This window comes from Thunnus thynnus, chromosome 7, assembly GCF_963924715.1.
Source record: "Thunnus thynnus chromosome 7, fThuThy2.1, whole genome shotgun sequence".
NCBI lineage: Eukaryota > Metazoa > Chordata > Actinopteri > Scombriformes > Scombridae > Thunnus > Thunnus thynnus.
The window spans coordinates 5,699,701-5,723,482 of NC_089523.1; the positions used below are offsets into that span (position 1 = coordinate 5,699,701).

Consider the following 23,782-nt stretch of genomic DNA (forward strand, 5'->3'; position numbering starts at 1 on the left):
AACTAAAATACTGATAGAAGTCTCGTATTCAGTAGGGAGATTCATTATATGACGGTCTAAATGCTGCTTTAGAGGCTTTCTTTCTCTGGGAAAACACTAATGCTGATAATATATTGTGAATATTTTACATGAAATGGTCAAATTTGAAAAAACAAAACTGAGAAAAGTAGACAAGTGGATTTTTTGGAGTACTTGAATAAAATCTGTCTCTCTTCAGGGAGAAGCTGAAAGGTGAACATGCCCAGCTCCAGCAGAGCTCCTCGATTGCACAGGAGACAGCGGTCACTCAGAGGGAACTGCTGGAGCGGACCATTGAAAGGCTGCGGGGGGAAATGTGTACAGCCAAAAAAGAGGAGGACACAATGAGGAAACACCTGGAGGGTTCCAAAGCTGAGGTACATTCAACAAATGCAACATTACTTTTTGTGTTTTGTGTGATGTGTACACTGTACCATGTAGAACAATCCCTCTTTTGTGTGTCTCTGCCCCCTCTTAAATACTTCTGTGGCCACCAGTTATGTCTGATTGTCACTAAGTTGGAGGGTGAGCGGAGCACTCTGGAGACCCAACTGAGTGAGGCCAAGGTAGGATTTTCTCGTACCATGCCACACCATACACCTTATGTATTCATCAGTTGATCACAGTGCTGTCTTTTGTCATGATGGTGACCTGTGAACCTGTAAATGCCAGCTGGAGGTGGGATCCCTGAGCTCAGCTTTACAGAGTCAGCAGGACGAGAACAGGAAGCTCATGGGAAAAGTGACTGCATTAGAGCAGCAACAGGTGAGAGACAGGCCACCATTGTTGTGATCATCACAGTCATTTCAGCTGTCATTGATTATCTCCTAATACATACAGTCAAGAGTTTGGACACACTTTCCCATTCCTTTGAATGAGAAAGTGCGTCCAAACTTTTCACTGGTACTGTACATACTGTACAATACTTTTTTGCCGATATCCGATATGCCGATATTTCCAACTCATTGTGGCCGATTGCTGATGCTGCTACAGATATATGCACATATTTTTTCCAGCTGGCTGAGGAGACTATTATGCATGCAAGCATAGATTATACTAAGTATGATCAAGAAAGAAAATATATGAAGGAAGAACTCAGGAAGACTGGAGTTCAGGAGCTCAGCATTAAAACTTTAATGAACATGCTAAGTGGGTGGAGCAGTAGAGTTTTCTTGGAGTTTATTAGACAGACAGGATTAATGTGTATGATTTAATCTCTGGTCCACACTCCAGAGCAGAGGGTGGCGGTAATGCACCTAATATGCTGGTTGCCAACCGCCGGCATAAACCAAAAAGAAGAAGTTTTTTTTTCCCAAACAGAGTGGTACATCCCATGGATGTATAATAAGAGCTGGATAGGGCGCCGCCCCTCAGCCTTGCAGCCAATGTTTCCCTGTGGCCACTCGTGGTATTGCAGCGAAAAATCCCCCTGCGGCCCAAAAAGGATTTTCCCCATAGACCGCCATTGTAAAACAGACGTCTGTAAAACTGTTGACAGGACACCTCGAACTGCAAACAAGCGTCAATTATGACTCTTTCTATTATGAACTTTTGATTCATGGAGGTTTTACATTTGTAAAACTTTCCTCAAGCCGAGAAAAGATATTTTAAAATCCGTGACGTCATCACAATGTAAAGTCTATGGGCCGAGCGGGAGCTCGCGGGCGGGGCCAGCGGGGAAACACTACTGCGCATATTCAGTGGGCCGCACAACGCGGAAGCAAACCCGGAAGCTGGAAACTTCTTTTGGCGTATGCGCCATGGATGCACAAGAGAAGTTCTCCTTATACATCCATGGTATGCGCCAGGCGAGCAATTCCCAAAGGACTGGATGGGCGCCATTTTTAGTCCGGTATCCAGCTCTTGTAATACATCTTTGGTTCATCCTGACAGCCGATGTGTTTCCTATCTGTGTAGCCGAACACAGCAGCTTCTCCGCAGACTGTTTCACGCCGACGTTCCCGGTGCTTCCTCCGCAGGTTCCACTTCACTCAGCTGCCTGTCAGACCTGCTGCCTCTGCCCACTTTAACTTGAATAACAAACCGGAGTTTGGTGCTCTGGTTGGATCCACATGGAGAGCCGGGACTAACCTTAGCTGGGAGGCTAGCGGAGCGTTAGCCGCAGCATGGCCGGAGGGAAGCACAGCCAGCTAGCCTCTGCTAGCCTCCCGGCTGTCCATGTGGATCCAACTGGAGCACCGAGCACCGGTTTGTAATTCAGGTTAAAGTGGGAAGAAGCAGCTGGTCTGACAAGCAGCTTAGTGAAGTGGAGCCTGCGGAGGAAGCACCGGGACCGTCGGGGTGACACAGTCAGGCGGCGTAGGGGAAGGCGACATATCGGCCTCTCATAATCGGCAGAATTCGCTGATGCCGATATTTCATTTTAGAGCTTTTATCGGCCGATACCGTGCCGATAATATCGTGCATCCTTAGTACGTACAGTATTTTGGTGTGTATTTTAACACGTGTTTCTGGTGTTGTATCCAGCATGCTTTGCAGCAGGTGGACCAGACACTGAAGTATCGAACTGACGACAAAAACAAGCTGGCCTTTGATAAAGGGAAACTTAAGGTACAACACACACACAAAGTCAGAGATTAATTTTCTTATTTTTGTGAAGGATTAGTACATAAATAAAATGCTTTAATTAGTACTATGAGCCACATTTACTGTGTCAACTGTTTAGATCTTTCTTTTGAGGCACTTGGTACTTGTGACACAAATATGTAAAAAATAGTGGAAACACTTCAATAGTAAGATTGTAAATGTCTGGTTAATCATCTTTGTCACTGTTATTATGCTTTTTCTTTACATCTTTCATAAACAAGGAAATATGAGACTGTGTCAGGAGTAGCACAGACAGGGTGGCACATGTCTCCTTTAAGGACTTCTATTTAAAATGCATTCAAGGTACACTGTGAGTTAGGCATTAACTTTATTACCACAACGTCTCACAGCTCGCTGAACATTCAAGTCTGAGTGTGTCCATATGAGATAATTGACTTAGATTAGAGTTTGATTGATGTGGTTTTTAAAGTTTTTCTGAAGTGCATATACCATAACATTTAGTGCTTATATTTAATAACCTTAATTGTGATAATTTGTATTCATAAAATGTGGTCAAATGCAAGAAAGATTCAGGGATTGTTCACCCAAATGTTATTCTTGGCAGAGTTACTGATTTTTATTAATACATGACAATCAAACAATGAAATGTATATTACTGTCTTAGCAGTTCTTTAAAAGGGATGGTGCAATATTATATTACATTGTAGCTTTTACAGACTTTTGCTTCTGAAAGGCAATGAACCTCGGACAACACTAGCAGGCCTACAGTGTATTTCCTTTCTTACAAATGGCCAAAAACATTAGCGAGACCTTAGAGTATCCACCTGAACAAGTGCACTTACAAAACCTGTCCCCACAATGAGCAGTAATGACAACTGTCTTGTGCTGTAGATCAGTGAACTGGAGGCCTTGCAGAATTTCTGTGATCCTTCAGGGAAAGTTGTCAGTCAAACCCTGGAAAACATCCTGGCCTCCCATACCAGATTCCAACTCAACAGCCAGACGCAGCAGCAGGACTTGGGGGGGCGAGAACAAGAGCTGGACACTCTCAAGAAGGACAGGTCAGAGCTGCATTCCTAAATAGTCTAAGTCAATGTAATATCTTGTCTGTAAATGCAGTGTAGGTATGTGTGACTGTGAATATGTAATAATTATATGTGCATTGATTATGTTAGATAATATTTCATCATGGAGCTGAGTAACTGGTGGTGTTTTGTGTTCCTTTGTGGCAGGCTGCAGGTCCAGAGAGAGATCAGGAAACACCAGACAGAGGTGGAGAAACTCCAGCAACTCCTGACATCTTCTCATTCCAAGAACAACGGAGCTGTAAGAACACACCGGTTCTCCACCACATGCACTCAGATTCACATTTTTTATAAATAACGTGAGTTATAAATGTTATTTAAAAACCCTGGAGGAATATTCCTATTACAGCATGAAGCTGATTAGATTTGATGATGATGTTTTTGATATCTGTAGATGGAAGTTGCACATATTTTGTCATTCAAGTAATCAAGAAATGACTTATATTCACTGTTTCATCAGAAGTATATACTTGACAGGGTGGCTGTAGATTTCTCCTAGGCAGAAATAAACTCCAAAGAATAACTTTTCAGACTGCAAATGAATTGAAAATCGGCAAATGTGAAATGAACTGAAGGAACTCTTGTCAAAATATGAAAAATGAGTGGTATAATCTCACTTGGTCATGTAAAATAAAATTATTTCAGAAAACTAAAAATGAGGGCTTCACCTGGAACATGTTTCTATTATTGTATGTTAACTATAGGCTGTATTTTTAAAAATAAGATGATTAAAAGGTTGCATTCAGCACGTCAGATTAGGGTACTTTTTCGTATACAATCTGAGAATTCAGTAATAATCCTCTGACATGACTGAGTTTATTTTGAAAGAAAGAGTGATTTGGAGAATTACTTGAAGTAAACTAGTCAGTTGGCCTTACAAATGATCTCACTTCAATCAGCATCTACAAATGCACAGAAGTTCAGTTAACTGTTAGATCCTCGTATGCGTGTTGGAAGATTTCAGTAATTAATGAAGTACCCTAACCGAGCTGTGACACTGCAGATGAAACACACACATCCCTTCTGCTGATGGCTACACATCATAAACTTTACATTAAACAAACAGTTGTCACATTATTGGTAAGAATCAATCATAGGCCTATCAAAGTGAAAATGCAAAAACTCAACTGAAAGGTTTGGAGAGGCACCCATAGCATTTGTCGTCACTATCTATGCCAGCAGCAACTGCCATGGGGCCTCAGACCCCCAGGAGACCTAAAAGTTACGCACACAAAACTTATGTACAGTTCGGTTATGCACACACAAGCCCAAGTTCACTGCATGTCATTCACTTTGTTTCATTTTGAATAACTAGATTGAGAATATGCACCACATTTAAACATCATCAGCTGAAATGATCAGGGCCTTAAGGCAGGTCCTGCATTATGAGCTTGTGTTGCAGCCTTGTTAAAATCTAGTTTTAATACTTGTATTATTTTATTTACAATGTCCTTACCTGGCTCATATTCCTAAATACATTTTGGATTAATTAAACTGCAATGAATGTGGGGGCATGTATTGCAGCATAGGAGTACTGGTTCTAGTATTGGGCTCTAGGAAACATATAATGAAGTTGCCATACTGTATGTAGTCTGTTGTACTCAAAATCTTATGGGCACTCAAAGTTGACAAGTTACATACAATATGCACAAAGAGGGGGGAAGAAAATGATCAATAAGGGCCCACTTATTGTTGTGCTGAGGCAATCCAGTTATGTACACAAAATGTATGTATAACTAAAACTGTGTATATAATGTGTGTTTGTGTGTGTGTGAATCCTTTAGTTGGAATCCTTGCAGAAGGCCTTGGACACAGCCACAGTGGACAACAAGAGACTGGCCAAGAGTCTGGAGCAGGCTGTGTTGACCAACAGCAGTTTACATAGCAAACTGGAGCAGGCCAGAGACTGGTACCAGGGCACTATCACACTGAGGTACACAGTCAGAAACATACAGTACATACAGCATGTACCGTGTGAATAAGATATCTAATACGGCATGCGGTTATTATTACAGAGATGAAGAGCTACGGGAGGCTCGGTCAAAGATCCATCATTTGTCTGAAGAGCTGGCCACAATAAAGCATCAAACGAGGGAAGACTACAAATCGTCCATGAGGACACTGCAGCGTGAAATCTCAGAGGTACGAAAGAGAAGAACACTTTCCATTCTGTCATATTGATTTTTGACACTGATGTCTCTGCTGGTACATAATATTCCACTCTAAATGATCACATCGATCTCACACTTGTGAGACCTTCAAATAGGACTCAAAGTAAAATTTGGAAGTGGCCAAAAACAGTTCTACGCTGCTGAGAGATTTACTGATGTGTAAATATTTATGGATATACATAATCCTTATTGAAAATCTAACTCTGACTGTGCTGTTTTTCCTTTGATGTAGTGTACAAAACAGTAGAGGCTGCCAAGCTTCTCATCTGTCTCTTTGTTTACCGCATCCACACTTTCTCAAAATTAATTAGCTAATATTTAATCAATGTAAAATTCATTTAAAAATTGCTTTGGAGCCTTTGCTCCAGATTTATGCTTTGTGATTTATTTTTTTTTTCGAGAATTCTCCTGTGTCCTTTTCACAGCTGAAAATGACAGTTAAGGATTCTGCAAGCGGGTCAGGTGACCTGTCCAAGGCTAATCGGGAACTGCGCCGACGGATGTGCGAGCTAGAGCAGCTGGTGTCCAAACAGAAAGCTTGTATCAAAGAGCAGAGGAGCCAGCTGAGGCAACAGCAGGACAGCGGAAATTTACAGGACAACTCTCAGAAAGTTGAGGTAGAGTTACTTCACCCTGCAGATGTTGATGTGAGACGCAAGTCTGAGAAACGCTGAATGAAAAACACTTCTCGCTTCCTCATCAGCAACTTTTTCCATGGAGTAGTAGCAGCAACTAACAGGTCAGATATGAAGCTGTTGAGTATTGGTACAAAAAATGGCTTTTGGCAGCAATAATTACTAGCAATACTATAATATTATTAAATATATAATATATTGTTAATATTATATATATTGATAATATTACCGATACTTGTGTTGTCCTTTTAAAAAGACTCTCTTTTCTATTAAATCCTCATGCAGAAACAGAGAGAAGGTTGGGATAGGGTTTGAGGCTAAGCCAGGACAGGTACATGCAATTCATGATAGAGGAATCTTAAACTTGAGTCAATCTCCAGCCAAAAATCTTGTATCTTTTGGATTAAAAGTGGATGTTTTTTGTCACCGTGAGCCTGTGTAGATATTCAGTCTGCTATGCTCTCAACAGAGTTTAGAGGAGAGCACCAGGGATCTGCCTGAGAAAGAGTCGACTGACAGGACGCTCCAGGACATCAGGGTGAACTCCCAGCAGGTGAGTATCTTCAAACTGTTTTTTCCCTCCTTTAACTTGAACTTTTTACTAATATTGTTTATTTTGTGTGTAGAAATGAACCTAAGTTTCATCTTTATCTTTTTAAATATTTAAATCCCCAGTGACTTTTCAAGTGTCATTAATGTCTAAAAACACCTCTGGCTAAATGCTTGTCCCTTGTGATGTCTTATTACATCTGCATCTGACTCCAAATGTTTAGATAAGCATGGTCACAATGAATAATATATTGCATTGATTTGTATAAATTGTAAAAATGTGGCTTTTGAGTCACTTTTCATTTTGTTCTCAATTCTCTCGGGCTTAACATTTTAAGACTGTAAACTGAAAAATGTATCGTCAGCAAGAGACAAACAATACTTTTTTGTATTTTCTGACTTTTTTGGTTTTTGCTTGTAGAAAAAGACTAAACCAAGATCAAAAGCATGGTTTATAGAAGATGTGGTACTGTGCCACTGGACACTGACATTAATTGAAATTCTCAGGGTGTTACATCTGTAATGAAGTTGCTTTACTCCAGTAGGTTAAAGAGGTTGGTTACGACCCAGCTCGCTAGGGGAAGGAGAAGCAACATAAAACCAGATGTAACTGGTAAAATAAAGTTTTTTGATCTACAAGGAACTTATATCATGATTAAATACAAAAACACAAGAGAAGGAGTGCAAAGGAAAAAGGGCCTGTGGGTGTTGTTCAAATCAAATCAAACCTCACTATCTAATTCTTACTTAACCAAAAACCACAACAAGTCAAAACAGCACACCTGCTCCTAGCGTGTCTAACAAAGGAAATGTCTGTGTGTGTTATCAGTAATCACCAAAAAACAATACCTCGCCCAGTCCCCACTAGTTTCACAACCAACGGATATCTAACGATCTTAAATAACAACAACAAGAGGCACAGTGATGAGCTGTTCAGAGAATCCCAGCCTCCCAGACTGACAAGCTGGCGAAGCATTTGTAGATTCAGTCCCCAGTTGCATGTCTGGACTGGGTGCCACTCCAATCAGGAAACCCTAAAAGGCCAATCATGGAAGTGGGAGAAGCATCCAAGCCGTGGGACCACACAGACTACTTGACAGGCACAAAAAGAGCAATAAAAAGGGTTATACACATAGGGCAGGGGGCAGTGGCGGGTGTAACAAGGTTTTTAAAACAGAATGACTTCACAGAGCTGTGTGGAGAATGCCTTACTGTTACTGTGCATCCAGACATAAGTTGATTCTTCTAAAAGCAAAAGCAACTGAACTGCAGCAATGTAAATGATCGGGGAAATGGACCAGAATATATATAGCTGACAGTTTACAGGTGTGTTGTTGATTTTGTGATGCTTGTGTGAGGTGAAGTGTCTCTGTGATTATGTAGATTTTTAACCAGCACTTTGGTCCAGATTGAAACTTTTGGATGGATTGTCATGAAATTTTGTGCAGACATTAATGGTCCCCAGAGGATCATTTCTACTGACTTCACTTGACATTTTTATTTTTTAGTGGAATGTCATGACTACTGGATGGATTGCTATAAAATTTGGTAGTTACATTAATTTCCCCCGCAGGATAAATTGTAATAACTTTGGTGATCCCTTAACTTTTCCTATAGTGCCATCATCATGTCAAAATTTCAATTTGTCAAAGACTTTGGACCAAATACCTTCAAAACTAATGATATTCACATCAGCCTCTGCTGTACTTTGTCTTTGGTGCTGATTAAAAAATAATGATCAAAGATGGTGAATATAGGAAACATTATACCTGCTTCAAATCAGCATGTTGGCACCAACCAATCCCATAATGCAAAGTGTACATATATAGCATGATATTCTACCTGTTGGGACAGATGAGTCAAAGCAAATACAGCAAATATGGCCCATGAAAACCCACTCACAGCCACTATTTGTGCTCAAACTTCATGAGCAGTTGAAGCTGGTTTGCTTATTGAGGTATATTATAAATGAGGTGTTTGATTCTCGCTGGGTTTTGCAGGTTTTAAGCAAACAGGACGCAGAGTTGGAGAGGTGGACGTCTACCATCCAACGCTGGGAGGCCAAGAGAGAGCTGGCTCACGTCGTTGGAGGACCGAGCCTGTGAGGACACAGCTGGTAATACACTGATAATGACCCACACACACCAAAACACACACGGACTTCAGCAACACAGTGACACAGTGATCCTTTGTATTTATTCAAACATTAAACAGCGACCAACAGCGAGGAAGAGATAGCAGCCACATGTGAACTAGCAGCTCAGCTGTAGAGTCAGGTGTGTGTGTGTGTGTGTGTGTGTGTTTGTGTGTGTGTGTGTGTATGGAGCCTGATGTCCTCCATATATGGCAATTAGAATTTTGTGTTGGTCAGTTTTGACCATGAGGGAAGGAAACATGCACTCTCATCAAAACAAACTGTACAACCAGAACATCTGATATACTTCTCCACTGTACAAAGATTCTCATTTTTGTACCAACATATTTTTTATACAAAAGTATTTTTTTTTAATAACACTGTGTACAAATGCATGATTCTCCATTAACCATAGTTGTACTTTATTATGTACAGAGTGTTGGCTTCTGTTATTTGGTGAGTTAACTGTGAATATATGATGTGACCTCGCGCTCTCCCTTCCACTTTGATTCCTGGGTTGTATAAGATCATTCGGAGTTCATCGGGAAACACCTGGACGTGAATAATCCAGTAGCTGAGGTTCTTCCATTTCCAAATAGAAAAGGGCTCAAATACTTGAATCATTTGTTGGCCCTGCCCAGAATTCCAGTTAGGAAAAACAATCTTCTCCTTTTCTGTCCAATGTTTTGATAATTACACCAGCTCATTTGTGTTTTGTACTGTAGTCTGAGGAGTTGAATGTAGATACACAAAGATAGCATCCACCTTTTGGCGCTGCACTTGGCTACAAATCCTGAGTAAATCATCAACCATGAGTCCACCTTCTGTTTTTTTTTAAAAAAAGTTGACAAGTCTTAAAAACCCTACAAATACTCACAGTCACAAGAGACCAATGCAGGCAAACGATACAACAGTTATGACGGCTGAACAGTGACCATCACTCTCTGCAGCCACAAGAGCGCAGCATTGCGACACAAATCGTACTCCAATACTGAGTTGAAAGAACAGCAACATTTTGGCAGGCACGAGGATGCTACTGATCCCAGTTCATTTTAAATTGGTCCTTGTCCAGTTTACATGGGGGACTGAAATCACTGTTGTTGCCAATCCTTAATCTACATCTTCTAATATTCTGAGATTTTTCTAGCTGATGCTACAAAGAGAAACAATTGAGAAAACATGTTGCTCAATTAAAAACAAAGTAGCTTATGAGACCTACGCATAATGTGTGTGATATATCGGCTAAAATACAAAAATATATGATTTGAAAATAAATTTAAACATAGAAAAATATATATAATCAAATGATATAGTATGTACATGATCAATGGCCATGGGACCTATGCTTTAGGTTGGTCGGACTGAGTTATCAATGGACAATCAACGTATAGACTTCCATAACTTAAAACCTTAAAACTTCCGTCCTTGATCGGGCTGCTTTATGCACTCTGTGTCATCCTGCTCTGATGAACGCATGATGTAGGACATGTTGTGTCTGTATGTGTGTGTGTGTGTGTGTGTGTGTGAGGGGAGGATGGGAGCGGTTCTGAAGGTCATCTGAAGGTCAATAGGCCGGGCAGAGAGGTCACCATACGGAACATTTTTCCACAGGGTTCATTGGTGAACTCTTCGGACAGTGGAAAACACGGGCGAACTCATCAAACTGGGAAACGCTGCCGATGACTCTGCAGGGGGAGGAAATGGAAACATCTCATATTAATGTTGACATCATGAATGTGTATGTGCGCACATTTTGTGCAGTTCAAATGTAGTGTATTTTAACTTATTTCACAGGAAAAAGGGGACATTCCCAACATTACCTGTGCACTCCTAACTGAAGTTAGATGTGTCATTTTTTTTGGATATGTTGTAATTGAAGATTATTCTTAAAATGTAAAAGCAATGCACACAAATGCAACATACTGATGACTTTCTCTGTTTGTGAGTGGTTTTTGTTGGTGTGTGTGTTTTGTACCTGTAATGCTCTGGTGCATGTTTGTCAGTTAGCAGCTGCAAGTAGATGGATTGAGATCTTCTCTTCATACACCAGTTCTGAAAAGACAACATAGAACAATAAAGGGGCACTCCAGCAATTTAATATTGCACTTCCATCCAACTCTATTCCCTCCGGAGTCTGACATATTCTGATTTATAGTTCCTTTAATGAGATGAAGAAGTTGATCCAAAACACTGGTGTCCTACATTTCCTATACTGTAATTTAACAGTATCTTTCATTAGACTAACCCTGCTTGTTAATGTCCTGCATGTTTCTCTTGGCTAGATTTCTGTTGGAAATGTAAAGCCTGAAGCCACTTCCAAGGGGACCCTAATGACATCATCAGGGTTATTTTCTCAGACTTTAGGATGCTACTTCCAGAGCCACAGGAGACGCATATACACACATACACATATACATCTGCTTTCAAAGGCTGAGTAGTAATAGTCCTGCTGACAAGTTCACTGATCTTCACGAGTGAAATTGGTGGAATGCCCCTTTAACACAGCAGCAACCCAACTCGACCCAAGACAAAAACAAATCTGTCCAAAGCTGGACATAATTAGCCAAATCTGCACACGCATAACATGTTATAAACTATTTGTTGCTATTTAGATATTTTGGCGAGTTCACCATATTTATTTTATGTGAACAAAAATGTGGTTGAATTGGTTCACAGCTCAAATTTATGTAGTCCTTTTACTCTGAAATGAATCTATCCACATATATGCAATTTTCATAGCACCTCCTTGGAGTTTTTTTAATGGTCTAAACACTGCAGATTGCATTAAAAAGTCTTTCTAGATTTTGCCACTGCTACAATGAGCCATGAATTTCAATGATGCTGATGGCTTTAAATGATAGATGTAATAGTTGCAGGGTGGTCTAGTGCTTCGAGACACTGTACTGTCATCAACTCAATGCTTTTTTTTTATCCTTCCAATGTTTAATGGATCCATCAGCTAATGTTGGGGTAATATATAACTCCTACCTGCTCTGTATGATCAGTTGCTCTGGCTGAGAGCAGCAGCTAAATGATTTACCATGTAAATGTAATGAAATACCGTAGTGTGGATTCTGTTGAGAGGCTTCGGTACCTGTGCAAAGGCAATGAAGAGCAGCTGTTCATGAGTGTATTTGAGTCCAGGCAGGGGCCTCTCTGGACCATGTTCCCTCACCCACTTCTGATACGCCTAGACAGAGAGACAGAGAGGTGAGTGGTGTTAAAATGACAATTTCCTCTTGGTAGAAATCCCTGAAATGTTACAGTATGTACTCTAACTACCTACCATGAACTATGGAAAATAAGAGAACTGACTGGGTGCATTTTGATATTATGATTATTTAAAATCATTCATTCCCTTTGCATTTGATTCTACACAAAACAATCCTCACTTCAGTGTAGACTACAGACATGCCTAATATGGAATTGAATTATGCAGCACCCCAGATCCTCCTCTGTCCAGATAAAACACATGTACACATTGATACAAGCAGAGGAAGGAAATTCAAGTCAAAATGTTTCTTTTATCTTGATTCTGGGGAATTTCTGCTCTTTACTTTCATGTAAATCAAGCATAGTGGTTTATGAGGAATGAGATTAAAGAGGGACAGATTTTAGAGACATAAAGTATTCTGAGAGAACAAATTCTAATATTTAGACATTGAGACGCCACATAGCCGCAGTATTTGAACAATGATATCTGCTATAACTTACATAGTATGACAGCTTGAGTCCTCCCATGTCTGCTATGTTCTCCCCCAGTGTCAGACGACCATTCACCTAGACACAGAGAAAGGAAACTTGAACTTCTGAAACAGTAACATGTCTTATATATCTCTGTGCATGTCTGTCTGCTAAATATGAAGCAACTGTCCACCAGCACCTCTAACTGGCCAACATCTTCTACTTAAATCTGTATAAAAATCAAAATGTAAAATTGACACGTTTTTGATTACTCTTTCTTCACTGCGAGGTTACAAGCAGATACTCCAGACAGAACAGGCTAGCTGTTTCCCCTGTTTCCAGTCTCTATGCTAAGCTAGTCAAAAAGCAGAGGCTAAGATGGCAGCATGGGGCAAGCTCCAAAAACGCTGGACCTACATTTCCCGCAATACAACTCAGTAATGTCTTTTGTTAGAACCTCCTTGCCAAGTAAATGCCCACATTTTTCAAATCTGATGCCCCAGCTTTCTGTTATAAATTTGTAATCTTCAAGCACAAACCAAGATACAGTATGATATCATCATAGTATTATCATCAGGGTGTAAAGATTCATGCAATGAGTGTGCAAACCCACCCTCTGGTTATACACAGTGAAATTATCGTAGAGCTTGACGATACATTCAGCCTTCTTCTGGAACTTTCTGTAGGACTCCTCGGTCCACCACTGTTTGAGGTTGCCATGACGGTCGTACTGGCCCCCTAGGGACATGAACCATTGCATCACTAAGATGAAGGGCAAAAGGGCAGGGGGGCAGTGTTAGCATGAAGACAACACAACCTGCAACTTTCCTTCACAGTCCAAAGAGCTGCCCAGCACGTCACAGAAGTCAAACTGTAAGGGGGCAAAAGTTAACCTTGGCTAATGTATCCACTATATGAACCAACTGAACTGCCTTTCAGCCAACTAAATGTAGTTAACTGTCTGTCAAAGAAGCTGCTAGTGAACAAACTTGGCAGAATGTTCACACCCACATTCAATGCTTTTGCTGTATCTTAAAGGGCAGCACTTTCACTGGAAATGAAAGTTAGAGATTGTGGCTCATAATTTTCTTTAATGCACAGTCGCAAGCAAACTACATGTCATAAATTGACACAAATCAGGAAAAATTTGCTCTCTCTATGAAATAGAATAGTTCAAAGCAATGAAGGGGGTTCAACTTTAAATGGTAAGAAAACAAGCTTTGTTGCAATGGATTATGGGTGAAGAGGTCGTCATTCTTACCCCAGTCATCATATCCGTGTGTTAGTTCATGGCCAATGATGGCTCCTATTCCTCCGTAGTTCAGAGACCTGGTAGCAGGAAGGAAGAATATTATACATTATATCTCGGTATCTACCAATTGCCTACACTATGAACTTGTGAAAGAAGATGTAGCTTATTTAATTTTCTTTATGAAAACTGAATTCATAAGCAACAAAACAAAGCCTTGATCAATTCAATACACTCGAGATTTTCTGCTGCAGCCGTACTTGTTTTGGTATGAGCACTAGATTATGGTGGCTAATGCTAGCTAATGTTAGCAGATCTTAGATTTTGCTGTATAACTGACATTATTGAGTCAGTTTGCAGACTTTGTGACTCTCCACTGCTTGTTCTGCTGTAACACTTCGTTTTAGCATTCAGCATGAACCCTGTTAACTGCCACCTGGGGAATTGGTGTTGTTCAAAAGTTACATAGTCTCAATTGAAAGCAATAGTTTGACATTTTGGGAAATACATGTATCAGCGTTCTTGCTGAGAGTTGGATGAGAAAGTTGATGCTTTTCTTATATCTGTTTGTTAAATATGAAGCTAGAGCCAGGAGACATTAGCTTTTAGCTCAGTATAAATACTGAAAGCAGGGAGAAACAGTTAGCCTGGCTACCAAACAAGATATAGCATGTTCATTGATTAACTTAAGAGGCACTGGAAGGTAGTTTCCAGCCTTTATGCTAAGCTAACCATCTCCTGGCTCTAGCTTTATATTTAACGTCTCCAATCTTTTCATCTAACTCCTCAATAAAGCAAACAAGCATATTTCCCAAAATGTCAAACTATTCCTTAAAACTCTTAAGCATGGAGCTTTAGTCTTCATTTATCACACTTTAGAACAGATGCGATGCCTTTTTGGCTGATTTAAGGTGTCTCATTACAGTCAGCTATTGCCTTCCTTTCCCTCATTTTGTCCCATTGTCCTCATTGCAAATTCTGCTCAGCCAAGGAAGATAAAGTGCAAGTCGCACTTGGGATATAATTTTGGATCCGTGTGCCTCAGATTGCTATTGATTAGAAAATATCAGATATCTGTTTCACATGTGAGGGAAGAATCAGCACTTGGGACCCTTTCAGCTGCACTGTGAACATAAATCTTCATTTCCCAAGTTGAGGATACAAAATTCAACACCCTGTAACATGTTCCAATCCTCAGCTTCCCTTATGTATATGCACCCACTGGTCCATAACTAACATGTGTCTCCCCACCTCTCCCTCCCCCTGTGCCCACTGCTTCCAAAAACCGGTGGGTCGCTCCACCTCTCCTTGACCCTGGGCCACGCTGGATTGCTGTCTTTGCGGCACATGCAGATATGGAGAGCGATGAGAGGGCAGACTCAGGGCTATTCACATGGCTACATCTGAAAATGACTTTCTGACAGCTAGTCGATATGCTGCCTCACACCAGGCCCGACTCCCTCGCTAAACTAACTGGCTGATTGAAGCTTCATTATACTCAATGTGATAGTGGTGGAGGTGTGTGTGTGTGTGTGTGTGTGTGTGTGTGTATAGGAGTAAGACAGCAAGAGTTTATGGGAGGTTAGGGCTACTGCAGTAATAACTTAAAGGGGACAGGTACACGCTTTAATACAATAATTAATTAATATTGATTAGCATGCATGGCAGCAGGTAGTGGAAGTAGTGTTGATCACCTCTAATGAAGACATAGAAGTGTTAGCTAATGTTGGGTACACAAACTGCTAGGTCTAATTATCTCATATTTGTGAGGTGTGTGTGGTTGCTCAGGGGAGTTGATATGAATGCAGGAGGTGCAGCTATTTGGACTGTATTGTATGTGTTGTCTTAGAATAATACTGAATACTGGCAGCAGTAGCTTTGCTCCTCGTTGAATAGCTTTGGTTAACAAAGGGTCTGTTGAGTGGGAAAAATAGTTGTTTACCTGCACGTTCCCTCCCTAAATGATACGCCTAGTGTCAGTCGTCTTTTCTCTACTGCGTGCTGTTGCTTCCTCACTGACCATTTTCCAACTCACACTAAAACTTTTTAGATTGATTTGGTTTTAATTCCTGCCAGTATTTTATGAAAATCAGCTCACGCAGAGTTGAAACTTGCTCGAGACGGGTAATCCATCACTGTGAACAATTAGTTTTTTTTCATTTTAGAAGTTATGTTTTTTCACTTGCCACTGGGAACCATTGAAAAAAGACTGTTGAAGCACCTTCTTGGTGTGTTCAAGGGAACTCCATCATCTGACAATGACTTTGCTTGCAATCATTTTAATGTAAAAATATGTAATTTAAACTTTTACACTGTCCATGTTTGTGTATTATTTGTTGTCTTGAATTCACTTCCTGATGCATAACCATAAAAAACCTTTCAAAACAGTCCCTGCTTTAATTCATTACCTTGTCTTGATAACATAATTTTAAGTCTGATGTGATGTATGACTTTTCTCACTGAAGTCTCAAGTGGATTTTCAAACTGTACTGAAATGAATGGAAAATAGTGGCGGCCTAGAATGAAGAAAATCAATCTATAAAACTTTTGGTGAGCTTTGAAAAATGGTCAGAGGTACTTTCTACAAAGTTGTAAAGTGTAAGTAAAGTATACATAGGTTGTAATTACTGGGCCAAAACAGCATGATCTTTTAAAGCCAGACTATGTAACTTCTGCTGAACAGTGGTCACAAGTGGCAATTACAGGATAATGGCACAAAAAGGACTTAAAGGACATGACCATTACACATTATGACTGAGACCATAAACAGGAAACAACTAACATGTTTGCTGTTGAGGTACAGTGTGTTTTCCCCCTTGTTTTACTTTTGTAAACCATTGAAATGTTTTCCTGACACGTTAAAATGTAGTGTAGCAGTAGCACAGGTAGAGAGGAGTCAAACACTGTCTGTTACAAAGCAATATCAATCTAAAGTTTGCCAACATTAGCTAACTTTACCATAAGCTTCTGGTCATAACAGATCAAGTAAGGCTGTAGCAACAAAAGTGTATTGAAATGCGCAAAGATGTGTTTTATTGCTATTTCCTCTTTCAAAGGTTACAGTTTTGCTTTAAGGCAAATAGTAAGAAATAAGAGCTAGAAGGATTTTGTTGATATAGTGAACCTATAGTAGCCTGTTATATATCACCATCATATATCAGTCAGAATGTTTTCTCAACTCAATGTCAAGGTTATGATGTAGTTTGATTACTTACTCAATATTTATAACTAATCAATATTACACTGGTTGTGTATAGGAGGTCCAACCCTGAATATATTCATTTCAGTTTCTACACACATATGCATACTTAATTATGATTAATTATTTATTCATATTTTTAAATTTATATATTATTCATGTTTTATATTTATAGCTGGGCATTGAACCTCAATACTTGTTTTAGTACTGAAATGTGCCGGGTATAAAAATTTGGCATCACATGTCTGGTCAGATTCATAATCTTGTTCATCCATGGACCAAATAGTTCCTGATTTAAATCAAGATTTTGACAATTTTTAACTAGTTAATTCTTGTATGACTGCATATGTCAGAATAAGATTAAACATTTGAGAAATTTGGCTTCTTTCATGAAATTAATTAAAGAAATAAAAAAGATAAACCTATACTCTATATCTCCTACTAATATATTGTCTAGCTATCACTTTCAAAAATCAAATAAAACTTTAAATGACCATATTACCATCAAAAATGTAATTGGTTTGGATTTCACTGAAGAACTTCATTATCTAATGGCACAATGATATAAATGTTAATTTGGACAAGTATAAAACTGGAGAAAATATGCAGTCCTTTTTGGCATAAAGATGATCATTTTAAAGATATTGTGTGCTGCCATAGAAAAATATATTACTTATCAGCAGCTAATCCAAAAATATTAATAATGGCCTTGAAATACCAGAATCTGTCCAATACAAAGAGCTTCTATCTAAAATGCACAGATGAGGAGGAAATAATTTGCGTTCTGATTTAAATGCATGACTAATTTAAAGTTAGGGAGACTTCTGTGTGGTATTGGCATGTCTAATTTATACATTTCTCATTGCGAGCTTATTTGAGAGCCAGAGATGAGAACAAGTGAGATAAACAGATCAGATAGAGACGGACAGGGAAGCTATCTGCTCTCATGCACTGTCAATTTACTTGATGGGCTCAAATTTAGGAAGGCGACTTCTCAATGACACCTGTTCCATTAGCAGGACCTTGTTCAGTAATTGAGCTCTTGGTGGGTAGTTAAATTGGTTTAATCAGGTGTGTTGGGACTTGAGGCTTGCCAGACTAACATAGCCTTTAATGACCTTTGTTGTTGTGGCCGTTGAGATGTTGTTGCTTCCCTATGGAAAGCAGCAGGGACATGAGGAGGGATACTTACTGTGGGAACTCAGAATTGTACAAAGTGGGCTGAAGGATGCCGGCTGGAAAGACTGGGGGAGAGATAAAGATACAACATGAGGCACACAAACTATAGAGAGGAACAGGTTTTTATTGCAGTCTGCACAGAGGGAAAAGGACAGTGCAGAGGAAATGAAAAACACTGACTGACTTTAAAGCTGCACTAGCCAAGATATTTATGTAAAAGGCATCTATACTATCATCCCAAAACTCATTGTGCGGCTGCAATTGAGTGCAGCGACAAAAAAATTCACTCTATTTGCCCACATAAATGATTTCCTCTGTCCCCTAAATATAAACACGTTCACGCTTCATCCAGAGAAAACTGTTTTTCTAATGATGAATAAACCTCTTGACCTCCTCGGCATCATCACACACTCTGAGGATGACATTTAGTTAACTCATATCATCGCTATCTCTAAGCCCTTCAAAGTTAAAACGTTTCAGTCATCTCCTGTTGCCACATGCTGCTGCCAATCTGAAGTTGAAATAGCTGAAATATTATATAGATAAGTACAGATATTGTAGCATTGAACGGTTGATTAAGGACGTCAGCTGCATATTGAATGTAATAATATCTTTGAATTGAAAGATAGTTCATTGCAGTGGAAAAACACAAATTGAATATCTTTGGGTTTTGGACTGTTGGTCGAACAAAACACAATTTCAAGTTGTTACCTTAAAGTCTGTCTTAAAACGATACTCATATACCCATATGTACATTAAAACAATTTTTGGTTGCACAATCCTTACTGCTAAAGCTAGCTTTAGTACTGCTAAAGCTAACGTAAGGCAGAGGTTCTCAAATGAAGCGGTTGTATTCCAAAGTTACTGTCTAGTCCAGTGAAATATATCCAGTATAACCAGTCAAATACCATCTTCAGGACAGATTTTTTTTTTTTAATTTGTCCAATACTGAGTTATTGACATTCTCATCAGCTTCAGCTGTGCTTTGTGTTTAGTGCTAATAAAAGTTGGCATGCTAACATACTAAATTGAGATGGTTAACATTGTAAATTTTTTCTGCTAATCATCAGCAGTTAGCATTTAGCACAAAGCATTGCTGTAAAGCTTCAATGAGCTAGCATGACCGTACAGTCTTTGTTCATATATTTTTCACATTTTACAGACTAATCAATTAATCTATAATTGCAGACTTAAATATATGTTGGTTAACATACTGTAGGATGGTCCAGTTTTAACATAATTACATTTTTAGCAAATCAAGTCAAAGTAAAAAACTGACTCTACATTAATAAAGCTCTCCATGAAGAGACAAAAATGGACTGTATATGTAAGAGAGCAGCTTTTGATTAAGCCTCTGTCTTTGTCTCTTTATCTTCAAACAGAACCAGATTGTAGACATGAAATAAAGGAAGCCAAAATATGGATCTGCAGCTTAAGAATAATGTAATATTTAATGTAATAATAAAAATAAAATAATTCGATTAAAAAAATTTGATTAGAGAGAAAAAGAGAGTATGAAAATGAATCCCGAGGAGAAAGAACAAGAGCTGAACACTGAAGCGGCGGCACGTGAAATGAGAGAAATGATGTGTGGGTTAAAAAAAATGACCCAGGGGGCCCTGATGACTGTGTTTGTCTGACTCCTCCTGTCCTCTAGCATCAGCTTGCGAGCACACTATTGATTTTTCAGCGAGAGATTTAATCCAGCAGGCAGGCAGACACAGACAGTGGGCCGAGCCTGGGAGAAGACGGGGAGGGAGGGAGGGAAGGAGGGAGGGGTGAAATCGCAAGGCTAGATTTGTTAAAACTCAGGAAGGTGTTACCGCTTGTTTTTCCTCCAGGGTGGTATTAAGTATGTGAGGTGGAGATCGAAGCAGAAAGTGAGTGATGAGAAGGAATATGATATGAGGAGGTGGACGCTTTTGACTTGGCCGTTTGACTTGTCGAAAACAGACGGCAACATGGTGTAATTGCGTGTAACTAATGCATGGTCCATGTCATGGTGCAGAATGGCAATGGGAGAGATGTGTGTGTGTGTGTTTGTGCTTGTGTGTGGAGACAGATGACAGAGAGAACAAAAATATCAGTATGTGCCATGAACAGTCACGCACTCACCCATTTGGTTCTTGTTAGGGAGGTAGTAGGCATTAAGGGCCTGAGGAGGGAGAAGCCACCTGAGGATAAAAACAGGAGTCAAATAAACAGGGTTTTAAAGATGGGATCCTTCACACACACTCACACACTCAGATTACTCATCTACCTCCTCGAAACACACCCCAATCCTGAACAGAATCCCAAACGCCTCTGTCTGTCCAACGTGATCTCATGGGATGGCATATAAATAGCACGCCACCTTTAAGGACATTTTATGTGTCATGTTTACACTTTTTGTGTTTTTCATGTGTCATTTAATGCTGTTTAGTCCCCAAAGACTTCCATTGCTATCCAATATTACAGCAGTCCACGTCACATGACTGTCAAGTTTCTTTCGGCAAAAACAACCCCCCCTCATCTTAAAATATGAAATATTTTAAGATAGTTTCAGTATTAATGCATTTTGATGACATATCTAGCGAGAAATATTAATGCAGAGAATGTATATGATGTTTAGTTTGTCAGTTATTACAAAGATTTTTTCAGGCTTTCTATCGTTGCTATGGTGGTTGCGATAGACACTGCTATTGCTGAAACCACCTAGTTGCATGTTGTTTGAATTATTGTCTTTGCGTAGTTATCTGAGCTGTTGTGTTATTTGTATTTTATGTAACTGTTTGATGATGCTCTTTCAATAAAAACCTAGATTTTGGAGCGTCCCAGGGACAAACTGAATTTGAAATCCAGAATTTGATGTTTTGCTATTGGCCTACTGGAGGACCTGCCGCAGCGATTTCCTCACTGTCACTGTGTTAAGGTTTTCTTTTAATGATATCTTTAACATTTTTCAACACAAAAACATGAAAGTGTCCCTGATAACTTAATAATATGAATTTAATGTTAAGGCCATCAGTTTTAATTATTTCTCCTTTGATTTTGAGAAATAACATTTTTGGGGTTTTTTTTGTCGGTTTTCGATCACCCAGAGCCTCATTGACATTGGTTGATGTGTTATGGGTGGACTTGGCGCGTTCGACTCCTGTTTTAGCTAAAATATCTGAAACCAACACCTTTACCTTTTCTTAACATACATCATATAGATGCGGTGTAATTACTAGTTTGGCTATACTAGATGTTTGATGTATGCAGTAGACATATGTTTTTATGACCCTTATTTTGCAAACTGAAAGAACTACAACTGTAGTGCTGATTTGTATCAATCTGCATGGCACGGCTCTAGGGAGCTGTAGTTTTTAAAAAATATTAGTGTTTTTCCTAGAATAGGAGGTTGTAAATACTAAATTGAAAGTACACTGAGGAGTTTAAGGGGATGGTAAACACATTTGTGTAATCAGATTTTAAATATCTAATTGTTAAATGGGTGAAAATTAATTGTAACCATATTTTACCTATATTTGACAGCACAGTTGTTGACTATACTCACATGATAGCCGAGGTCAAGAGCTCTCTATAACTGTTGGTCTCATGTCTTTGGCCTGTTTTGTTGCTGAATTATAAGCCTTCAAACATGCACTGTAGTCAAGGTTCAAAGGTCAGTATTTCAAAGCAGGAGCCATGTAGAATCGTCATACTGATATGTTACTCTCCAGTCTGAGACCTTTCCAACGATGTATTTGGTTTAGCTCTACGACAAAGTTTTAATTTTCTCATTTCATGGACACAAACCGTCCCAGGCCTAGTTTCAGAGAGCACTTTGAAAGCCCAAGATATAAAATGAAGCTTTTTGTTTGTCTGTTTTCTTTTTTAGTGGAAATAATGACCAAAATGAGTCACCCTCAGAGATTACAATACAGCTGATAATCTAGGGCATTACTACAGGCTTGGAGGAAGTGCTTGGGTTAGGGTTGGGGCATAGGCTTCTATTCACACAACCCTGGAGATTTTTCTATCTTTATAATTCTCGGTTTTGGGATTTATGTCAGCATGACATCGTCCATTCAATCAGAATCTGAACTGCCTTGTTGAAATGTGCTATACAAATAAACTTGCCTTGCCTTTTATTAGCCAATGCAAGCATACAAAGAATGCTCCCAAAAAGTGTAAAAGAGAAGAATATAACAAAACAAAATAATAACAAATGTCAGGTAAAATTAATATTGATAATTATAATGAAATAAACAAAGTAATATTAAAATGAAATTGAAATTTTAAAATCTATTTATAGAATAGAATAGTAATAGTTTTGAAATGGGATATAAAACTTGAAATATTGACTGTACAAAGGAAATGTGGACTGTGCTAAGAAATGAAGTGTATGAAATATATATATATATACATATGAATGAATATGAATAAATATACATATGAAGGTGACAAGAGCAAAAATTAAATGTGACATGTGCATAGATAATTAAATTATGTAACAGTGGAGGCTGAATGTAATGCACAATCTAAAGTCCAGTTTGATGAAATATATGAAAGTGACAAGTGCAGGGATTAAATGAGGGATGTGAAATGTTAAGTTTGATAACCCCGTCTACATCCCGTTTATATGGCCATGGCACAAGAGTTGATGCACACACACACAACGTTGGAAGTGCTTTATTGGATGATGTGGCTCTATTAATTGAGGAAGACTATATTTTAATAAAGATGATTTCATATTAAATATCCTCAGCCACATATTCCTGGAAATATAAAATTAAATGAGTAACATTTTACAGTCACAGGCTATAAAATGCCTTTTCTTAACAGAGATGGTGGTGTTTGGATTTGAATTGCAGACCACCAACCACAGACAACCCACAACAGAAGTCAAACGCGCCAAGTTACCCACAACACAAGGTACTTCCCTAGTTTTCCGCTATCCAAAGCTGACAAAAAAACTATCAGTATCAAAGGACAAATAATTAAAACTGATGGCCTTAACATCAACCTATCATATTCTTGAGTTATCAAGGACACTTTCATGTTTTTGTGTTGAGAAATGTTAAAGATATCATTAAAAGAAAACCTTAACACCGTGACAGTGAGGAAAACACTTCCAGGCAGTGGATCCTCTAGTCAGCCAATCACAAAGCTTCAAATTCTGGATTTGAAATTCAGTTCCTCCCTTGGATGCTCTAAAATCTGTGTTTTTGATTGAAAGAACATCATCAAACAGTTACATAAAACAACACAAATAACATAACAGCTCAGATAACTACACAACGCAAAGACAATTCAAACAACATGCAACTACGTGGTTTCAGCAACA

The 23,782-nt window shown here is 39.0% G+C and overlaps 2 protein-coding genes across 13 annotated transcripts in view; one reads left to right on the forward strand and one right to left on the reverse strand.

The window, feature by feature from the left end:
* The window catches only part of ccdc150 (coiled-coil domain containing 150), a 117,861-nt gene that overhangs the window by 5,839 nt on the left and 88,240 nt on the right, over nucleotides 1-23,782 (forward strand). For 4 of the 12 annotated variants that reach the window (XM_067593977.1, XM_067593986.1, XM_067593979.1 and 1 more), the window contains 11 exons: nucleotides 218-395; nucleotides 516-584; nucleotides 691-783; nucleotides 2,506-2,589; nucleotides 3,478-3,647; nucleotides 3,819-3,912; nucleotides 5,456-5,604; nucleotides 5,687-5,813; nucleotides 6,268-6,459; nucleotides 6,947-7,030; nucleotides 9,027-11,094. In XM_067593977.1, coding sequence (XP_067450078.1) covers nucleotides 218-395; nucleotides 516-584; nucleotides 691-783; nucleotides 2,506-2,589; nucleotides 3,478-3,647; nucleotides 3,819-3,912; nucleotides 5,456-5,604; nucleotides 5,687-5,813; nucleotides 6,268-6,459; nucleotides 6,947-7,030; nucleotides 9,027-9,131 — 1,345 coding nt within the window. In that variant the 3' untranslated portion in view covers nucleotides 9,132-11,094. Of the gene's footprint in view, nucleotides 1-217; nucleotides 396-515; nucleotides 585-690; nucleotides 784-2,505; nucleotides 2,590-3,477; nucleotides 3,648-3,818; nucleotides 3,913-5,455; nucleotides 5,605-5,686; nucleotides 5,814-6,267; nucleotides 6,460-6,545; nucleotides 6,582-6,762; nucleotides 6,774-6,946; nucleotides 7,031-9,026; nucleotides 11,095-23,782 lie in introns of those variants that run through there. The other 8 variants (XR_010928899.1, XM_067593985.1, XM_067593980.1 and 5 more) reach the window with 7 other exon arrangements.
* LOC137185685 (endothelin-converting enzyme-like 1) overlaps nucleotides 10,718-23,782 on the reverse strand; it is a 45,726-nt gene continuing 32,661 nt past the window's right edge. The window contains exons 11-18 of the mRNA XM_067593989.1: nucleotides 20,587-20,645; nucleotides 18,485-18,536; nucleotides 14,106-14,173; nucleotides 13,458-13,582; nucleotides 12,875-12,940; nucleotides 12,255-12,350; nucleotides 11,136-11,212; nucleotides 10,718-10,845 (exon numbers count right to left, since the gene is read on the reverse strand). Coding sequence (XP_067450090.1) covers nucleotides 10,746-10,845; nucleotides 11,136-11,212; nucleotides 12,255-12,350; nucleotides 12,875-12,940; nucleotides 13,458-13,582; nucleotides 14,106-14,173; nucleotides 18,485-18,536; nucleotides 20,587-20,645 — 643 coding nt within the window. The 3' untranslated portion in view covers nucleotides 10,718-10,745. The remainder of the gene's footprint in view (nucleotides 10,846-11,135; nucleotides 11,213-12,254; nucleotides 12,351-12,874; nucleotides 12,941-13,457; nucleotides 13,583-14,105; nucleotides 14,174-18,484; nucleotides 18,537-20,586; nucleotides 20,646-23,782) is intronic.